This window comes from Mytilus trossulus, unplaced genomic scaffold (assembly GCF_036588685.1).
Source record: "Mytilus trossulus isolate FHL-02 unplaced genomic scaffold, PNRI_Mtr1.1.1.hap1 h1tg000244l__unscaffolded, whole genome shotgun sequence".
Lineage (NCBI taxonomy): Eukaryota > Metazoa > Mollusca > Bivalvia > Mytilida > Mytilidae > Mytilus > Mytilus trossulus.
In genome coordinates, this window is record NW_026963317.1 from 2,087,883 (window position 1) to 2,109,513 (window position 21,631).

Sequence of the window (21,631 nt, forward strand, 5' to 3'; positions counted from 1 at the left end):
TTGATTTGGATTGGATGCACTTCATAGATAATAATGAGGAAAAAAAATGGAAAAAAGAGAATGAGATATCATATATATTATTATAAATATAGTGTAGAGAATATGGGACTAAAAACAAAATATAGAAAAAACTGATCTAAAACAAGATAGCACACACTGACATGTCTCACCTTCCTTACTGGCCATTGATTTCATGTTGATAGGCCTTCATATAAAGCTTTACTGCAACAATCACATACCCTTTATATGATCAAAGAAAATGAGGTCAAGGTCAGATATACCAAACTGGAAATACATGTACACCTTGCAATGATTCCATATACCAAATATGCTTAAATATAGTTATTTGGATGGAGAGTTGTCTCATTGGCACTCATACCACATCTTCCTATATCTATTGACCTATTGCACATCTAAGAAACAACTTTTAAAACCATGAATTCTTTACATGATCAATGAATCATGAAAATGAGGCCACATTGAAAAATATTTTCATAGGTGAAGGTCACTTGACCCCTGCCAGTTGGACATGTACACCTTAAATCACTCTTTACAACAAATATAGCAGACATATTGGTAAAAGTGTCTGAGAAATGACTTAACCACGAAAAACTTAACCTATGAAATAAGGTAAAGCCTAGAATTCAAACCAAAATGGAGACCTTGCAAGTTTAATCCTTATCAGATATATTTATCCTATTGCTCGTTATAAGAGAGGAATTAAAATACTAAAAATCTTTACTTTTTTCTCAAGTAGTCACTGCACCATGAAAATGAGGTCAAGGACAATAGACATATATTACAAACAATACCTTCATAACATAAGGCATCTATATATATATGTCTGTTCCCATTGAATTTTTATACCCCTGGCTATCATTATACATTAATGGGGGTGTCCATTCCTTCTTCATAAAATCCCTCTTTTGTATCATCTTTATTCCTGAACCCTCAGATTTGTGTAAAATTTTCTCAAAATTTTACTCACCTGAAGTCCAAAGGCAACATCAATTTATTTCCATATCCAATTGTTTTATTGGGGTTTACTTTTGTCATATTATAAACCCTTAATTAGAATTTTATGAAATTTTCTCAAAATCTTCACTATATGAAGCAATTGTGTACCTATACTACTTTTCTTATCTGTATTACTATGTTTGGGAAGGTCATTAACAATGAGATAAAAGCCTACTCCTTTAATAGGCATAAGGCCACAGCAACTTAGAACATGATATATTTTCCTACATACAACATGCTTTGTAACAGCATGTAACATATGGAGTACAAATTATTGTAAATACTATGATTCATTGAAAATGAAATTAATGTCTTGAATATTAACATTAAAAATAAATAAGTTTTTATTCATCATTAATGCAAAACATTTATTAAATAATAAATAACAATAAAACAACAAGAATGCATGTAATTGTAATGCAACAATGAATTTAATGATGATCGTAGGAAATCTGAATGTTGCTAAATTTTACATCTCACAAATGAATTCTCCCTTTAGAAGTATCCATTCTCCAAGCATATGATGCCATTTCTACACATAATTCGGGATGATTTCACCAAAAAGGCTTCATATTCAATTCTGTACATTTGGACAGGAGAGCCCAAACTTTTCACTGGCCCAATAAGGGTATTTGTTTCAAGAAAATCCTTAACAACCTAAGAATTAAAACATTTTCAAATATATTAAATATAAAATATTATTGGGTTGAGAAGGATTTTCCAAAACAAACTGGTATTTTTACAAACTTAAACTCTCATTTTGCATATCAGACTCTGTTAAGTTTTGTGGTAATAAGAACACGTAATGTTTGATCAAATGCAGTGCAGACACACAATCCTTCCTTGTCGGGACTCCAATCAAAGGAGCTGATTGGTTGTGTTGACATCATTACGTTCTGTAATAGATTGACAGTACCAGCCACGCCCATTTCTGCTCCGTTCTCATCTTCCTTCACCCTCTTTGCAGGATATGTGCTATAAATAAAACAGTTTCAAATATTAATTTGATTTTAATACAAATCATCACAATATATTTACTGTAAACCAACTAATTTTCTAGACTTTCCAAGAAGAAAAATTTCATGAAAAATAAATTGTGAATACATAAAACTTGGATCTTTCCTCAAGCAAATTTGATAATCACAAAACTAAATAACTGCAAAATGGTTTAATAAGGGTGACATAAAGTATTCATGATTTTAGCAAATTAAATGAGGATACTGAGGCCAATGAGACAGCAACTAAACAACACAAACAACCAAAGAACATCTAGATCTAGAGCTGAACAATAGACATGTGTCTAAATTACAAGTTGCTAAATAATATTGTAGATAAATTAAATAGAAATTCTTCTAAAAAACAAATGTTCTTTCTTTTTTTAAGGCCTTGATGACCTATAGTTCTAATAGGTCATCTTCCATTATCACTATAATACAAATTGCAATGATATAATTAAGACTGCTAAGAATTACCGGTAATTCTTTTGAAGAAAGAAATTCATGTTGTTACTTTGGGTTCAATTTTTAAAATATAGACTTTAACTTACTATTTCCATAAATTGAGTGTACCATTTCCTCCAAGTGTCATGAAGACATCTCTGTTTTGTGGTAAGTGTCTGCAGCCCCATACTGTAGACTTGTGTGCCTGGTAAAAATGATTGTTATATCAATTAATAGTTAGTATATTAAGAGTCATTACAAAAAGTTAGTCGACGGCATTATCAAAAAGACTTTTGTGTTAAAATTTAATGCAACCGCATATGCATATTTATTAGGTACAATGCAAATGAAATAAGCTACAAATACTGACCTCTTTAACCAATTACAAAAAAAGAAGGTTGTCATACAAAAAAACATTAATGATTCATATAATGCACAAATGTTTTTTGGAATGTAAATTTGATGGATATGATTTGACTTGTTTACTTGAATCAAACATGGAAATCTGAAACATTTACAAAACAATTGTGACTTACTTTTTCTGTAACACAAGCAAATCCTTTAGTTGGATGTTGTGTTCTCATATCATATACATGGAACTTTGATTCTAATGTAGTAGCTACTAGTTTATTCATACTGATGTCTTTCCGGTCAAATTCTAATCCACAAACCTAGAAATACAGAAAGTTATTTATAATTTTTTTTTTATATATCTGAATATTATAGGAAAACTAAAATAAATTAAATAATGTTCACATATTTCAATTGCATTATCTTTTTATTAGACATTATAAGGTACACAAAAATGTACTATTTTTAAAACTTCAAAAAATCAAAGAGCTGATAGCTCTGAAGTGGAAGAAGGTGAATAAAAGGTAACTTGAATTACCATAAAAGCAGCCCCACTTACCCAGGCTGCTTTGTTCCATTATTGTTAAAATGTTGTTTTTTTCTTCAAACAAGAAAAGGTCATAAGTACATGGATTTCCCATCTGTACAATCATTTTCTATGTTCAGTTGACTATGAAAATTAGGTAAAATCTTTAATTTGGCAGTAAAATTAAGAAGATCATATCAAGAGGAACACATGTGTACTAAGTTTCAAGTTGATTGGATTTCAACTTCATCAAAAACTACCTCGACCATAAACTTTATAACCAGAAGCAGGACGGACGGACAGACTAGAAAGCATATTGCCCATAAATGGAGCATAAAAATAGTAAGACTTGTTACATACCCGCCAACTTTTGAAAGTTCCAATATGGGTTTTTACTGCACAACAACAATTTTAAAGGTAACAATTTTTAGCGACGTATTTTGCAAGATCTGGATTGTCTAGAAAAAGTGTCATATTTGTATGATGAACTTATATGCCTTTTCCTTAAGTCTGTTTGCATGATTCTAGTTATATATTAAATCGGTAGAAAAAATATACATGAAGCTAGCAGACCAGGGTTTATTTTCCAGATTAAGAATATTAGATGCTTGTTGAAATTTCCAATTTTGAATAATGCACAAAGATGGACCTTTAACAGGTTGGGAACAACACTCCAAATGAGAGTAACCTAACTGGAAGATCATCACAATCCACTGTAAAAAATGAGCACAAAAAAAGTCATTTATATTCATATTATTTGATGAAACTTTTCCCCAAGAACTATGCATCTATTAAGTACTGAATGGTCAAAACGTCATGTTTTTTTATCGACATAAATTTTGTCGTAAATGTAACCAAATGATGTAGAAATTGTGTTTTTTCTTCAAATTTCCATCAAATTGTTATGTTTATAGTTCCCTTATTGCCTCTCTATTTGAATAAATTAAAATAATAAGAAGAATCTGTTTCTTGTTTTGTTTTGTTTTTGACAAATGATTGTTCACTGCTTGCAAATGAATCATTATATTTATATATCTTATCTGTATATATTTTTGTTCATGTCTCCATCTCCTTATCATTTGTAAATGTTTAGACAAATAAGAAAGAAATAAGCTCCACATGTATATTTGCAACATCGTAAATTAAAAAAAATAACATACACTAACACTAGTACTGCATGGATTTTAAGCATTATGAAAGTCATATTTGTAGAAAGCTTAAAAAGACTTAAAAACAGTGTAAAATGTCTTGCTATTTCTTAGCTTACACAATAAAATCTATTATATACTAACATTAACAAATATAAATTTCAAGATTTTACTAGGAATTAATCTAAGTACTAGACCTTTTATTAGTCTAGTTGCACATATTGTATGTTGACTTCTAATCAGTTAGAAACAAATTTATCATATAAACTTCAATTTAATCCTTGAAAAGAGGGTAGATTGCTAAAATAATTTATAAATTTTAATTTTTTTATTTGTCCAAAATCATTTAAATTCATTTAATCAACATCATTTTATGATTATTTGATTAAAATATTAATTATTTATAGTCTTTTTACAATTTACATTTTTAAAAGCAAAATAACTGAAAACAGGCTAAAACAAAGGGAAGTAACAATAAGTATTTCAATATTCCCAATACACATCGTTTTGATAACACAACGGCAGTTAGCCGGAGGTAAACATCGTTGATTACCAGTATGTTTGACACCCAAGCTGTCAAGTGAAGCCATATAATTATACATCTTCTTTGATGTTCAGGTAAAATTTAACACAGGTGTCAATTACACCCGTACAGTAGTAATTAGAAATGATCAAATATGGCGTCTGAAAATTTTCATTCATGAAATATTTCATTCACGGGAGTTTTTTCTCCTAAACGGGAGGACGGGAGGAGACCCCTGAAAACGGGAGTTTTGTACTCCCGTCGGGAGGTTCACATGTATGTTACGAAGGGCATCTAATTCACATGACAAAGGAAAACCATGAATAAAGACAACACTTTATATATCCTTTTTATTTATATAAAAAAAATCTTCTTGTCTGCAGGATTGCAAATTCGTAACTTCAAGGGCGAACTTGTAAACAGGGCGAGTTGTCCCGACACCAAATTCACGCATGCGTTATACAAATATCAACAGTAAAAACATCCTGTTACAAGTAAACAAATAACGTTCATGTGGATGAGATGAAATCTAATAATTCACATAAATAAAAGGGTCATATTTACGATAGTGATTGTTTTACAATCATAATTTACAAATTAAATGATTCAGATGCCTAATCATGTGTAAAAAATCGGTGTCAGGAATCTTAAGTTGTTTTGAAATTGTAATACACGAAATGAATGCGGCATACAGAGACTCAATGCCAAGGGTCGGCCCCTTAAGTCTTCAGAAGACTTGACGTCTTCTTCCACTAAAAATCATCTATACTTTTCTTCTCAAAACTGTAAACTGCCAAAAATTCCCCCCAAAAATTCTGCAACTATCCCAAGTAAAACATTAATATGTTGGAAAATATATCAAAGTTGGATCTTTTTTAGATCAAATATATCAACAATGTAAGATGTTAGAAAAATTATAAAAATATATGCAGAGCTAATCACAAATTTAGTTTGTTTTACTATAATGCTTACTCCATTCTTAATATTAGTCTCCCATTTTAAGGCCATGTTTCTGAGGTCAAATAATTTAATATCACCATTGTCATACCCTGCACAAACACATCTATCACTCTGGTTATAGGCGTGACCTATAAAAAGAAAATATAAACAAGATGAGTAAATATCATACCCTGCAAAAACCCACTTATCACTCAGGTTAGAGGCAATGCCGCATGATGTTCACAAGAAAATATAAATGAAAGGTGTTATAAGGTTGGATAATATATATCTTGATGAGAGTACCATCTCTGATCTGTGGTTGGATTGTTGTCTCATTGACACATTCACCATTTCCATTTTTAATTTTATTTTTGTAATTCTGTATTGATTTTATAAATATAAGATTAGTATTCTCCCCACAAAATTCATATAATGTACAACCCTTGGAATATTGAAAATACCAATACTGCAAAGGTTCGTTAATGACTTAATTCCACCAATACACATGTACATGTACAATGAAAAAAGAACCAAATTTTGAAGAACATGGAATAAAAAAACATACCAAAAGCCACTGTCCAACAGTCTCGTTTATCTTCTCCTTCACCAGCCTCCATTGTAGCCACTGGGTCATTTTTCTGTCTGGGATCCCATACTTTTACAGCACCTTTTTAAACAGAAAAAATACACCTTTCAATGAAAAATTTTAAACACATTTAAAGGCAACAGATATTTTTTTTAAAGGCTGTTTAAAAAAAGAAATTATTTGTTTTTGTCTGAAGTGCTTTACTTGAATAACCTTTAATATCAATATGTTCCAGGTGTTGGATTTAAATCCCTATTATACAAACTATCTGACATTCACATCACCCAACACAGTTAATCAAATTAATGAAAACACATTTTTTTTTCAAAGCTTGTGCTCCTTCCTTTCATTAGGAAGTATAGAACACATACCATCTCTACTTGCTGTGACTATTTCTGGAGCTCCCTCTCCAATGTAACCACCAACTCCATCAATAGCATTTATAATTTCTTTGTGGGCTTTTACAGAATACACAGGTAATTCCATTGACTCTAAGTTCCTATAATATAAAAACTTCAATATAACATAATATTATTAATTTGTATATTTTAACAAATGATTTGTTTAGGGATAGTCACATATAAAACTATATTTTCACAGGTAGAGAGAAAACGACAGATAGCAAAAAGCATATTGCACATTTATCTTTAGAAAAACTGATATACCATGTGACGTCATGTAATGAATTTCAGGATATTAAATGTCAATGTTTTGCAACAAATGATATCTGTGGGTCCATTATTTGATGAAAAAAATTTTCAGATACAGTATTATGTCATTAGATGTCAATTAAACAAAACTAGAGGATCCAAAGAGCCTGTGTTGCTCACTTTGGTCTATGTGAATATAAAACAAAGGACGCAGATGGATTCATCACAAAAATGTGTTATGATGATGGTGATGTGTTTGTACATCTTTTAATTTACTGAACATTCTTGCTGCTTACAATTATCTCAATCTATAATGAACTTGGCCCAGTAGTTTCAGTGGAAAATTGTTAAAAAATGACTGTAAAGGACAGTTACTCCTTAGGGGGTCAATTGACCATATCGGTCATATTGACTTATTTGTAAATCTTACTTTGCTGAAAATAATTGCTCTTTACAGTTTATCTCTATCTATAATAATAATTTAACAAATGTAGCCTTTAAATGAGGTCAATACAGGATATATCGACCCGAACAAGTATATCGACCTCGGGCTTTGTGCTCAGTCAATATACTTCAGTCAATATACGTGTATCAAATGTATTGACCTCATACAAAGGCTATATTTTTTTATTGTGTACATAATCAAATTCAACACCAGCAAATATCTAATTTTTGTTTTCTTTGATTGTCCTATGCTTCAGGGGAAATAAATGTTATACATGTACATATTACAAATGTGCATAAGGTAAAGCTGGATGGTTGTTAAGGTACAGCAGCAAATTGAATGTAAATTTCAAAAAAACATAGTAAGGCATGACACCCAACCAAAACACATTATTCTAATAACTCTGAGCCAACTTGGCAGCAATCTTTTTTTTTTAATCTGAAATAGGGACATTCCAATCTTATTTTAATTTTTTTAATAGCAAATAAAATCATCCATTCATCTGCAAAGGATTAAAAATCTAAGTTACAAACCATATTTGCATTTTTCCATCGAAATCTCCTGTTGCAAAATATCTTTGCTGTAAACTTGATGCTCCAAATGTTCCACATTTCAAAGCTTTGGATTTCTCAATCTGTTAATAAAAATTATTTAGAAGATTTTTTTATATATTTTTTTTTAAATGTATTCATCATTTCATGTACATGTACAAATGTATGTATTTTTTTGTAATGCATTCATTGAGATCCTTACTCATCCATGTAGCTATGTTTGTGTTCAATCATTTTAAATTACATTCTCGTTAGTCTCCCTTTCATGTTTGCATCCTTTTTAAAGGTTTTGTGTTGAATTAGTTTTAAACAGTGCTTTAGTTAGTTACTTTAAAATAAAGATTTTTTTTAATGTTTTTAAACTAAATAAAGTCACATTCTCAATGCATAAACAGTTTTTCGTTTGTGAATTATTTTGACGAAATGGATAATGAATATTGTCATGGCGATGTCAAAGAGACTGTGCCATTTGTCTCTAAGACTTGTATAAGAAAGGCAGATGATTTCAAACGGTAATCAAACTTGTCACAAACTGTAACAAATAATCATATTTCTGAAGCAAGACAAATCTACCCACTGGCAAATTTCCCCACTTTTTAAAAATTCGCTCACACTAAACATGTTAAATCACCTCACTGTACACATCTAAAAAAAGTCACTTGTAATATAATTTGCTTTTAAATAAAACATAAGTTGTGAACAGACCCAAAGATAGTCTGAGATTTACTTTGACGTCCAATGGCTGTTTTGCCAGACAAGCTGGGGCTGTGGTACTAACCAAAAGAGTGAATGTGTGGGTTTTTTTCTGCGAACAGACCAAAATTGAAAAATAATAAGGCATCTAAATTTCAATACTGGCAGATTTAGACCGTGTTTTCACAAAGGCAGTGTCTGCGCATACCCGCATGCGGGTGTGAATAGTCATTTGCTGTTCGTAGGCTACACAACCCACATCCAGTTTTAAAATAAAATAACATAGAGTCAGAAATGAAACGTGAAATATATAGGGAATTTGTTGCAATTAGTAAATAAATTGATTAAAACTTCTCTGATACAAGGTATTTCTATTTAATTGTTGTTTTAAATCAAATTTGCCACGTTTCATTAATTTTTCAAGTTTATTTTATTTTGTTTTACGTCGAATACTTCTAGTTTTTCTATTGAATTGATTTTTAAGGATACATGTATGTCTACTTTCAGTACTTTCCACTTTAAATGGACTTGTAACTTAAATTTCAGTTTCTGTCTTACATTTTACTAAAAGATTATTTATAAATCTCATATAAAATTATAAAATTGAGAATGGAAATTGGGAATGTGTCAAAGAGACAACAACCCGACCAAAGAAAAAAAACAACAGCAGAAGGTCACCAACAGGTCTTCAATGTAGCGAGAAATTCCCGCACCCGGAGGCGTCCTTCAGCTGGTTATGGTTATTTTTCAAATTCAGTAAAATTTAATTCTTTAAATTTGCATTTACATTTTATAATAGTATTAATTTTCATCATATATATTTTTCCTTTACAGTGACTGTATATATAGTTTCATTTTCCGTCTTTTTGCTATAAGACGTTAAAAGTTCAAAGAGTAACATATTCTCAGGTCAAACGGGAATAGCCATAAGGTGTATTGAAATACCACTGGACATTTAGCAACCAACAATCAATTAATCCATCCAAATAGTCATCAATATTATGATGGAGTGCGGAAACTGAAAGAAGAACTAAGAGAAGAAATAAAATTTGGCAGATTTAGACCAACCTGGACCATGTTGGAGGAAAATAATAGCTTCAAGGAAACAGATTGTTGTGAAATTTAATGTTACTTACATCATGAACTAGTTTGATATCACCATGTTGTACTTCATAAACCTGAAATGCTCCAGTTCCGCGTGCATGGTTACCAAGTACAATAAATTTTGCGCTACAAGGAATCCACTTTGTATCAAATAATGTGTAATTTACTGGTTTCTGTACATGGGAAATAATCTGTGGCTTCTCCATTTTGTTTAAACACCCTTTTTAAATAAGGAAACTTGTAGAAATTCGATTAAACTCAATCTTGTATCAACATGAAATTTCTTTTTCTTTCGCGAACTTTAACCGGAAGTAAAACTTTCGTACCTTATTACAGAAGAGCTCTATAAAAAAGAAAACAGGTGCTGTTAAAGTCACTTAAGTCTAAAACGATACTTACTCTTTTATATAACAATTATATGCAATCTCTTAACATTTCTCACTTTATAAGGTAGATTGTTGATACTTTTTTTTTACAGAGTGGTAATTATATAACACGTACACGCTAAGACATTAAGATTTATTTTTGTCAACAAACAAACATGTGCAGCTGGAATTTTGTTTTAAGCCTAAACTTAAGGCCTATAGTGGCATATAGATATGATATTAGTCAGGTGCTACGTGGTGCCAGAGATCTTCAAAGTAATAGACCACTTTCGAGTTCAACCGTCACTGGAAAAAACTCGTCAATTATATTAATACGCGCCTTTATGATATCATTTACCAGATAGAGGGGGGTCTCCTGTATCCCTGCACTATTTACGTTCATCAAGTGTCTTAGCGATTGCATTGTGCAGGATAAACTAGAAATGATGGTTGTTCTGTAGGTACTTAATGACAGCAATGCTGATTGTCAATTTTGAGAATTCAATTTGATAATTCCTACAATATAGAATTATAGTTTTCCAACCACTCGTTAAACATTGGAATGGAAGTGACGACGCCCCAAAACGCATACAATGTCGTTCACTAAAACCAGAGTTTTTGAGGGAAATGCATCAAACTCGAAAGTTGTCTATTGGTGCATGTTAATTTTGCTTTATATCATGTATTACTGTGACCTGTATATTTTATGATGGTACACCAGCGTGGGAAATTGACAAGCTACAGAGGGCTCACGCTTGCAGTTGCAGACAACTGGGGCTTAAAACTAAAAAGTCACTATTCTTTCTTTGACCGTTAAAAGATTAATATAGTCCCCCTGTTATTGCCCAACATGCATGTACAATACACCTTATCCCTAATCCCAGCTGACCAGGCCACTTGAACTTTTGACACATACAACAATCACTTTTTCATTGTGGCGTCAGATATTTTGTTTTATGACGTAAACATTTTACAGGAACATGTGTGATATCTAGTAATGACAGGCAAATAGAGATAAGGTGTATATACAGGTCAACTTTTAATTAGTCTGATTTACCTTTCAATCAAATGCTGGACAAGCACGAGAAGTATGACATGAAACACGAAAAAAATAAATATGGATAAAAAAAAAAGCTCACACATCTAACCAAACATAGAGAAAATGAGAAATAAAACGTTAGAACACATAATCAAGTGAAATGAAAAGGCCTAAAAATGTGCAAACATTACCCTTTATCAACCTCAGTAAACAAATCAGACATCCATGTATAAACATAACATGATGTGTAACCATAAACAATTTAATTTAGAAAAGAGGTTAAAGCAATTAATTTTAACACTTCATGAATAATCAAAGGAACAAACATGTACAATAAACTTATTTCATAAATATAAAATGAATGTGTAAGTAATCTTACCTGAATATTTTATTTTTGCAGAAATTGTAATTTTAGAGGAAAATGTCGACCACTATATCTGCATCCAAAAAAAGAAAATCTACATTAGACACAACTGCTTCATATTCAGTAAATAATGCAAAAAAGAATAAGATGTCTAAATTACCCCAAAATCCAGATGATAAAATACATGTGATGAAGAAGAGAGAGCAGGTTGAAGAGTCAGATACATCATCTGAGGAAAGTACCGTTGAAGAATCTGAAGATGAAGGTTCAGATACACAAGAGACTGAAGCTGATGAATTAGTAAGATAAATAAGTTGCATATATAAGTTTAACATTTGTACAACTTTACTATATATAAATAAAATAACAACTTGTTAGGATTTGTGATTTGTTCTACTAGTTAAAATTACTTCTCACAGAAATTTATTTGAAAGGAGTCAATAAAAATATTGTTTGCCTCAGAGTTTAGGAGAAATCTTATTCAATAAACTATATACATTTCACTCGCCTTAATGTACATTAAAATTCTATAAGTGAACCAAGACCTGAAGTGGTAGAGTTAAAACAAGTGAATACTGCTAGGTATAATTCCCAGTTATCTTTAAATGAATTAGAATATGTCACCACACAACTTGCTAAAGACAAACTGTCATTGTTCAATTACTCTATAGATATACACAAAAAGGAATTATATTTTGTACAAAACTTTCGAATTGTACTACATGTATAATATTAAAGTATAAAAAAATATCAACAGGATGCTTCAAGCCTAATGGACAGAACAACAGACAATAACAGTAACATTAACACCTAAAAAAAAATTAAATTAAAGGTCATTTTATATGTACAAACAAAGACAAAACCAAAACAAACAACATATGGTCCCAATATAATATGTCTTCTAAAAGAATTGCATTCATTATCAAATCAATAGTCATTGTTTTTATTTTTTTGTTTTTAGGTAACAGTTAAGCAAGGTAAGTTACATATATATAAAGCAGCAGTTAGACAGCAACCAAACAGACAGCAATCAAACAACAAAAATATCCAAAAGAGATCTATTATACATTTATTAGTTCGGTGTTTGCAAGACTTTTCTGTAATTGCCTTCGTCAGAATGCTACATGTATTAATAAAAAAGATGCATAAAATGCTTGGGACCTTAAAAGACTAATAAAAACCATATATGGTCAGCTTTGACTGAAGGAGTTGGAACGGAAGATTCTGTTTAATTTCTAAATTTTTCAACCACACTGACAGTTTTAAGAAATGTGTAATAAATCATGCATGTCATGGCAAAACACTGACTATTCAGCTTGAGAACTAACCAACAGTAGTACCAAAGGTGTGCTGGAAAATGAAAATAATATTTTATAAATTTGGTGGCCTGAAGCAGTCTTCTGGAACTTCATCAAGAACATTCCACACCAAATTTAAATGTCAATGATGGGTAAGAAGAGTGTAACTGTTATACCTTCAAATTATTTTATATGATATACCATTTTGTTTCAGAATTATCAAATATGTCTTTTGAAGAACTAATACAGTTGAAAGAGAGACTTGGTTTAAAAGTGTAAGTATATTATTCTTCATTGCGTTACCTGAAAATCGCCTTCTACTTAAACCTAAATAAAGTTCTAAAGTTTAAAAAAAAGTTATTATTTAATGAAAATGTTGAGAAATCGAAAATGTCTGAAATTGTGCTTGTTCTTTATTTGTCCCTGAAATCTTCAGTGTAACAAAGTTGAAATATACTCTTGCCAACTCTGGTGCTAACAATTTGAAAATTTTCAGGTATAATCAGGTGGTTCATGGAGATAAAGTAAAGAAGCCTACCTCTAAAAGAGTTTTTAAAAGAGAAAACAAGAACAGGTAACAATATCCAATAGCTAAAACCTCCCTTAAAATGAAGAATGCAGTAAATATATTTCTAATTGGTGCAAATTATTGAAGTAAGTTTTGAAAAAAATATGTGAAACCTTAAATGTAAATTTAAATATTGTAAATTCAAAAATTATTGCATGCATTTATTAATATTGTGATTTTGTCATTTAGACTTAAATGAAATTTTAATTATTGCGATCTTTAGAAAAAATCTATTTGAATTGAATTGTTATAAAAAAAAAATCAAAATGATGTCACATTTGTTTTGCAATTATAAAAACATTGCAATAATTTCTGAATTTACAGTAAATTAATCACTTCATGTTCATCAAAACTTTGGATTTTCTTCTAATAATTCCTTCTAAGGGATCTTTTTTTCTGTTGTTAAGACAGTATGTTTGGTATGCATACTTTCTATGACCATCATAGAAAGTAGCAACTCAAGTTCATTACAAGTAAAGCTTGTACATTTGGTAAATTTATTGGTCACATTAACACATTATGATGGACTAGACTAGTATAGATGACTGCTATGGTAACATAACATTTCCTTTCATTCATCAAGTCACACATATATTTCTATATTTTTAGCACTAAAACTACTTTATAAATGAATTAATCTATTTATAGACCTATGGAAATGTCATCTAAAAGACCAGTGCGGTTAAGCAAAGAAAGTGATCCAGCTAAGAAGAAGGTAATTTATCTTATTATTTTAATGCTTTAATACGTCAAGATATGATTATTGTTACTGATAATAGAAATTTCCTTTCTAATTCCAACACCAGAATTAAATGCAACAAGATCAGATGACTTAGAAAACAGACCCCAATTTAATGTCAACCACAAGAAAATATGATTTACCAGACATAAACCGAAAGTGGTTAGAGCAATCAATTTTATCACTTGCATTACAACATGTGCAATACAAAATATGTTCACAATTTGGAAATTAGTATGGCGTTCATTATCACTGAACTAGTATATATTTGTTTAGGGGCCAGCTGAAGGAATTTCTCGCTACATTGAAGACCTGTTGGTGACCTTCTGCTGTTGTTTTTTTTCTTTGGTCGGGTTGTCTCTTTGAAACATTCACCATTTCCATTCTCAATTTTATTTTATGTCTTGTCAAATTTAAATGTTCCCAATCAAAGAAATCTTAGGTTGTACTGGATACAGAAGTATGTATTTATATTTGAAATATGAAAATATATGTATTAACACATCAACATCACATAGTAGTTTAGCAATGTCACTTTTTCCTATCACTCAATTTATCTCTGAAGTGTTCAGGACATCATTTCTGCAACCGAACAATGCTTTGTAGTCTTTATAATAGTTTTATTAGCGAATTTTCATATACTTAACTAAAATAATAAAAGTTCTTATGTTCCCCATCTTGCACATATTTTATATTTCCAAGGGGCATAACTATAAAACGTCCACCATTATAGAACCTGTCCATGATATTGCTGATATTTAATTTTAGTATAAGTTTTATAAAATTCTTGCAAGAATTGTACCTGTGAGAGAATTAACTGCATCAAACCGACACACAGACACCATGTTCTCCGTGTGACATTATATGGGGGACAAACAAAAAACCTACTATATGTAAGACAGATTTCAGATTTTATTGCACATTTACCAACTTAAATTTACTTTTATTACACATGTATTTACCTACATTTACTGTAAGTACAAATGTGCTTTCTATTACAGATGACCAGGGACCCCAGATTTGATGATCTGTCTGGGGAGTACAATGAGAGCTACTTTAAATCTAATTATTCTTTCCTATACGATATAAAGAGTCGAGAGAAGGAGGTAATTCATCAATTAAGTTATCATCTTCGACATTAAATTGCTAAAAAAACTACAAGGGTGTTCTCGACCTTGACTTATATTCATGACTGGATTAATAGTTAAAACATTACATAAGACTATATATTACTATTTGAAATTTGCTGTTTCTGGCGTCGGTGACCTCATCATTGAAGCTGAAACTTTTACATAGTTTACAAGTTAATGTTTGTTTTTAAGTTTGTTTAAAGGGAACTACTTTTTATAAGTCAATGGTATTTGTTATGCAGTTGTATTAGCATTGGCATATCTCATTTATATGGAGATTGTTTGTACCTTCAGTCAGGTCACTTGGAATATTTGCATAACTTACATGTTAAAGTATTGCTTTTTTCATTCCAAAATTTGCAATATCAAAATGACAAAAACACGAGACATATCTCTGTCATAACAGTTTATTATGAATAAATACTTGTCTTCATAAATCATTTATCTAGAAAATCAAGAAGACTATGAAAAAAGAAAAAGACCCTGAAAAGAAAGTGGAACTTAAGATGCTATACAACAGAATGGTTAGTATGTCAGTTTAGATATGATCTGTACATGTACTACTAAAAGAAAATACTGATTTCATTGAGCTGCAAATCCTTTGAACCATACAAAGTCAGAAATATTTGTGATATGGCATATAAATGTAATGTTTTGTTCTTCCTAAATTTGTCTTTGAAAACAATCTGTTTTCCACATACAACATCAATATCTGAGAAGATATCCAAATTTGAAGATGGTTATCGATCCCTGTTTTATACACTTTCATGCATGCTCAGTCAATGTACTGCCAAACGAAATTCAAAATCTCTTTCGTTTCAATACTTGCCCAATATTGTAATGCGATTTGCTGGCATCTTCTAGTATTTGATAACATTCAATATAGCGAAAACCTACTGTGGGTTCATTATTATTCATACAAATTTATACAGCCCAAAAAGCTGACTTTTTTAAAACCACAAAATCAAATATCCATAAAAATACAATTTTTCTATAATCCCCCCAAAAAATTGGTACTCACGAAAAGAAATGAATCCACAGTATAGGGATATTACTATCCTTGTCTGATTTCATGTTCTTCCTATAGCAGACTGGGAAAAGTTATCATCTTAAAAAAATTAAGTTGTTTCAATTTATTTTCTTCATACAAGTAACTAATTTTTTGGATTAAAGACATAATTTTGTTTCATAAGCAAAGCCATACTGATCTATTGATGTGTTCTATTTCTGTCTGATGTTGGTTTTTCTGATCAAAATCACCTTGAATTTTAGTTATCAGTTCAATTATTGAAACCAATTTAGAAAAAAAAATAATAAAAATAGAGATACTAGTTGTGCTGCATATTATACTTTTCAATATTAATATTATTACCCTGCATATTGTCAAAAGTGTAAATACTGCTGTGAACATCATCTACAATGTAAAGTTAAAAATTTTGCTGAAATGACCAGTTTGAAAGATGGGGCATTAATGATTGAATTCTCTTCTATAAAGGACCAACAAGAACAATCAGAGAAACAGAAAGACAAAAGGAAAACATTGGAAAAAGAATGGAAGAAAAAGGAACAGTCACAAGTCAAGGAAGGAAAGAAGCCATTTTTCTTAAAGAAAAGTAAGGAAGATAACTCTTTATTTTTCCAGAGTATAACATTGGGATTTCTAATAATGTATAAGTGAAATATACTTGTCCAAAAGATAAAAAGCTTCCCATCAAAATTTTGATGTTCTTATAATTGTTGAAAATGAATCTTATCAACATAGGACAAGTTTTCTATGACTAAGGTGCTACATTGTTACTTGCATGTATTACCACACATATAAACTAGAACCTTAAATATTCATTTGAAGACTTATTATCAATATCATAGGGGGAAATTGGTGAACTTCTAAAAATAAGTGATTCTAATGCAACAATGTTTGTAATGTTTATTTTGATTGGATAACGACACTTTTTGACATGGCATCATTTGACAATTGATGCTACAGGATGTACGCACAGACGGCATATGACAGATTTTAATTACATGTTTTAATGTTGTTTTCTGTCAGTTTTATTACAATGGAGATAACAATATTGTATGTTAAGCGCTAAAGGCATCAATTGGGGATTTGATGGTCGCAAATACCCGTTTACTGTCTCCGCTAATGAGTCACCAGTAAACTTAATTTGTGACCACCAAATCCCCAATTGATGCCATCGGAGCTTAAACTAGAATACAGTTATCTCCTAAATATATCAATGTAGCCAATGAAATTGATTTTTAATAATTGAATAGAAATGAAAAGTTTTGCATTTCTGTTTGGTTTGAGAAAATTATTACTTACCGTAGATACTCGCTTATAAGTCGGAAGTTTGGGAGTAAAATTCAGAACCCAGAGAGGGGTACCGACTTATAAGCGAGATCTAGCGACCAGAGGAAAAATCCAAGCTCGAGAAAAGTGGTCAGGAGTGAATTTCCTGGTCAAAACTACGTTGGTGATTACCAAACATACATTAATCCCTAAATTAAAAGTTTTTGGCGAAAATAAATGACTACAATACTGTCTTTGTGTTTTATTTGTTCTCTGTTAACCTTTTTCTGACAATTTGTGTTAAATTGCCGACTGTTTCCGGTTTGTGTATTGATTTTCATGGTCAAATGGTTTGTGCATAAACCCAAAAGAAAGGGCTAAGAACCAAAAATGTAAACAAGATTACAATGTACCAACTATGTAAAAGGATGTATTCAGCGGAGTTGTTGTGTCATTATTGTGATATTATGATATCAATCCAATACTTATTAATCATACAATAATAAAAAAATAATTTTGATAGTCAGTACCAAGATCAAAATATTATTCATTAAAATGTTTCAGGTAAACACAAAGATTACAAAATTGATTGACAAGCCAATATAATCCATTGATAACCCCTAATTAAGAGACAAAGAGTTGTATTCACTAAAGGTGTGAAAAATATCAGTGATAGGTAAACAGATGCCACTAATGAGTTGGGAGTTATTTTAATATAAAGTAGATTAGCTTCACTTAATTGTTTTAATCCTTTAATCATCACAATATAAAAAGAATTATGAAGTCTACATGCTTCTTTAACACTGAGTTATGTGTGCCCAGAAAAATATTGATTGACCTTAAATTTTTTAAGGTTCATATTGGTTTATGTTCGCTTTTCTCAAACACTAGGTTGTTAGTAATACCCTACAAAATCATTGATGCATTACGTAAACAACACATGGCTGATCTGTAATCAAACAGTGAGCAAAACAACAGGAATAAATACATCTTTATTATTAACAGCTATATAAATTATCAAAATCAACGTCAACTAAATTCAAATCAAATAAACATCCATGCAGAAAATAAATATAATTCCTGTATTTGCATTGGTTTTACCGGCGTTCAGTAACTGTCAGCTGCCAAAAAAATGTCCCAATTTTGTCCGACTTATACGAGGGTCAAGACTAAATCCTCAGAATTTGGAGCTGAAAAGGGCATCCGACTTATAGTCGGATCGACTAATAGGCGAGTATCTACGGTATGCATTTCAAATGTTGGTTCATCCCAATATGTTGTCAACATGTTCTGTCTAACATGTGAAGCCTAAATTTGCAAGGGTTACAAATTTGGATTTAGTTATGTTTGCCATGATAAAATTCTCATTCCGATATATTTTATATTTTACAGCTGATCTACGCAAGCTTGAATTGGCAGAAAAATACAAGGAGTTGCAGAAGAGTGGAAAACTAGAAAATTATCTTAGTAAAAAGAGAAAGAAGACAGCTCAAAAAGAGAAGAAGAAACTTCCATTAATGACATAATTATTCTATTATATGCATATCAATTAAATATTTGAACATCTTTATGGAAAGCCTATTTTTGACGCCTACTATATAAAGATATAGAAATAAGAAAATGTGGTATAATTGCCAATGAGATAACCTTCCACCAGAGACATAAAGGCATAATGGTTTGCAACTAAAGGGTCACTGTACAGCCTTCAACAATGAGCAAAAGTAACACACATATCATGCTATAAAAGTTCAAATGAATAAATGAAAGAACAGCCTGAATTGTGGACAATACTCGGAAAACATTTCTGAATAGTCTGTATGAACTATTGTAAGTTGGATACATTTATTTCAGCAGAATAATACTTTGACCTACAATTGTTCAGATTTTATACATTGTGAACTGGATGGAGAGTTGTCTCATTAGCACTGCTATCATATCTTCTTATTTATATGATTGAATGTGAGGTATAATTTAATGTTGCACTGACCCATTAAAAATCATAAGAAATCTAGAGATCTACATACCATTTTTTGCCCAATCTAAATAATGGTTGTGAATAAATTAAACAGAAACTATTGAAGATATCATCATCAAATACTCTTAAGGGACAACATCAAAAGTTCAATGAAGGATAAAAAACTTAATTCAAATAGTTTTTTCACTGTCCCCCTACCCCCTCTTAACTTAATTTCTGAAAAATTGATTGACCCATATGGATACATGTAAAAAATCAATGTCGGATAACCAAATCTTGCAGCAGTTCAACCCTCCACTCCCAAACTATTTGAATTAAGTTTTTTATCCTTCATTGATCTTTTGATGTCGTCCCTAAATACATGCAACGAAGAAACATGAAGAGATGAAATAAGACAACCTGTGTTGATACTATTAAAGGGACATAATCAAAATGGTATTCTGTTGTACATTTCAAATTATTTTCCTTTAATATCACCAGATCAGTTATAACAAATGAAATATTGTTCTTTAATTTAATAAAATACAAGACTAATCTTGTGAATATTGTCATTGAAGATTGAATTATCTATAAAAACTTTGTAAAGTATTTTTACTCATGGATTCAGTATTAAAAGGCTGTCAATATAAAACAAAGTGCAGTGTAATAATTCTTAATTTCCTATTGTTTTTACCATTTTCTTCCCAAATTTTGTGATTGGTATGATTTATGATTAAATTGATGCTGATGTGATAAGTTATGTGAGAAAAACAAGTCTGAAAACAGGAACAACTCCCATCGTAATGACATTTTATAAATAATTTGTATTCAAGAATGAGTTCATGCTTATCAAATTTTTTCACAACTTTTTATTTTTAAGATGACTCATCATGCATGAGTGAAATTTCAAAAATGTTGGAACTATTAAAGGGACATAATCAAAATGGTATTCTGTTGTACATGTTGTACATTTCAAATTATCTCCCTTTTATATCACCAGATAGGGTATAACAAATGAAATAACTTCATGTTAAAAAAACAGCAATTTATTGGTCAACAAAACAACTGTTAGAACTATTAAATCAAATGCCATAAGTATTATTTAGAAGCTTTCATATCCAAGTTAATATTTTTAAACTAGTGTTCCTTAAACTTAATGTTAAGTTTTTTTTTTTTTTTTAAATTTGTTAACCCGGACATTGAATCACCAGAATAAGATAGGAAAATATTTGTTATTACACTGCACTTACTTTATACCACCTTTCACTAATGCAATTAGCTATATGCTTTACTAGTTGACCTGTGTGTAAATTCATACTGCAATTGGGTACCAGTTTTGATTTTTATGTAATTTTGTAAATTAGAAATTGATGGAACTTTTAAAATTATGCATGAAGACTTACTGTGAAAATAGGGTCTTAATGACCTGGTTCTGTTGTTTACTTGAAACAATTCTGATCTTGAGTCAACCTTTATTGTAGCTTTTTGCTTCTTTGTTGAGTGCAAGTATAATTGAGTGATATTTGGTATTATGGTTAGGTATCTTTTATGTGTATATATTTATATAATGTGTTATATTATTGTTTATATACCTACAAAAATCTTGAAGCCATAACTAAACATTGGAGTGCTTTAAATTTAGCATCTCATTGGCACTCATACCACATCTTCCTATATCTATGTTCAACTAATTAGAATACAAGTATGCATACCAAATATTTTTGACATATCATAATGCATAGTTGCTCAGGAGCAGACCTCATCAGGAAACATAAACGAGAAAGTGAGTTCAAGGTCAAACTAAAAAGTTCTTATCATGAATAACCTTCATACTAATGTTTGTTTTCGTAGTGGAAATGGGAACATCATGTTAAAGTATTTGCAAATGTTGAAGCTGTCATCTTTACTG

The 21,631-nt window shown here is 30.6% G+C and overlaps 2 protein-coding genes across 3 annotated transcripts; one reads left to right on the forward strand and one right to left on the reverse strand.

The window, feature by feature from the left end:
• Positions 1-1,343: 1,343 nt before the first annotated feature.
• LOC134701367 (dynein axonemal assembly factor 10-like) lies at positions 1,344-10,264 on the reverse strand. The gene is made up of 8 exons (XM_063562506.1): positions 10,005-10,264; positions 8,158-8,258; positions 6,901-7,028; positions 6,509-6,610; positions 5,977-6,092; positions 2,993-3,127; positions 2,564-2,661; positions 1,344-1,992 (listed from the first exon to the last, which is right to left on the reverse strand). Exons 1-8 carry the CDS (start codon positions 10,176-10,178, stop codon positions 1,785-1,787), a joined length of 1,062 nt encoding a protein of 353 aa, XP_063418576.1. The 5' UTR covers positions 10,179-10,264; the 3' UTR covers positions 1,344-1,784.
• Positions 10,265-10,266: 2 nt separating this feature from the next.
• LOC134701368 (ribosomal RNA processing protein 36 homolog) lies at positions 10,267-19,338 on the forward strand. Of its 2 annotated transcripts, none has more exons than XM_063562507.1 (10): positions 10,267-10,333; positions 11,777-12,040; positions 12,702-12,717; positions 13,253-13,313; positions 13,535-13,612; positions 14,255-14,321; positions 15,347-15,451; positions 15,925-15,999; positions 16,971-17,088; positions 19,161-19,338. In XM_063562507.1, the coding sequence occupies exons 2-10, from the start codon at positions 11,798-11,800 to the stop codon at positions 19,292-19,294; spliced, it is 897 nt and encodes a 298-aa protein (XP_063418577.1). In that variant the 5' UTR covers positions 10,267-10,333; positions 11,777-11,797; the 3' UTR covers positions 19,295-19,338. The 2 variants fall into 2 exon arrangements, with proteins under 2 accessions (XP_063418577.1, XP_063418578.1); XM_063562508.1 differs by having other exon boundaries at positions 10,313-10,422.
• Positions 19,339-21,631: the final 2,293 nt, after the last annotated feature.

Bases quoted from the DNA above. Each gene is read 5' to 3' on its own strand.
- LOC134701367 (XM_063562506.1), bottom strand. From the start codon at position 10,178: ATGGAGAAGCCACAGATTATTTCCCATGTACAGAAACCAGTAAATTAC. The intron at 7,029-8,157 runs GTTTGTAACTTA...TTTATATTATAG, and splicing joins GATGGAAAAATGCAAATATG to GAACTTAGAGTCAATGGAAT. The intron at 6,611-6,900 runs GTATGTGTTCTA...CTGTTTAAAAAG, and splicing joins AGTCACAGCAAGTAGAGATG to GTGCTGTAAAAGTATGGGAT.
- LOC134701368 (XM_063562507.1), top strand. From the start codon at position 11,798: ATGTCGACCACTATATCTGCATCCAAAAAAAGAAAATCTACATTAGAC. The intron at 16,000-16,970 runs GTTAGTATGTCA...TCTTCTATAAAG, and splicing joins AGATGCTATACAACAGAATG to GACCAACAAGAACAATCAGA. The intron at 17,089-19,160 runs GTAAGGAAGATA...TATATTTTACAG, and splicing joins GCCATTTTTCTTAAAGAAAA to CTGATCTACGCAAGCTTGAA.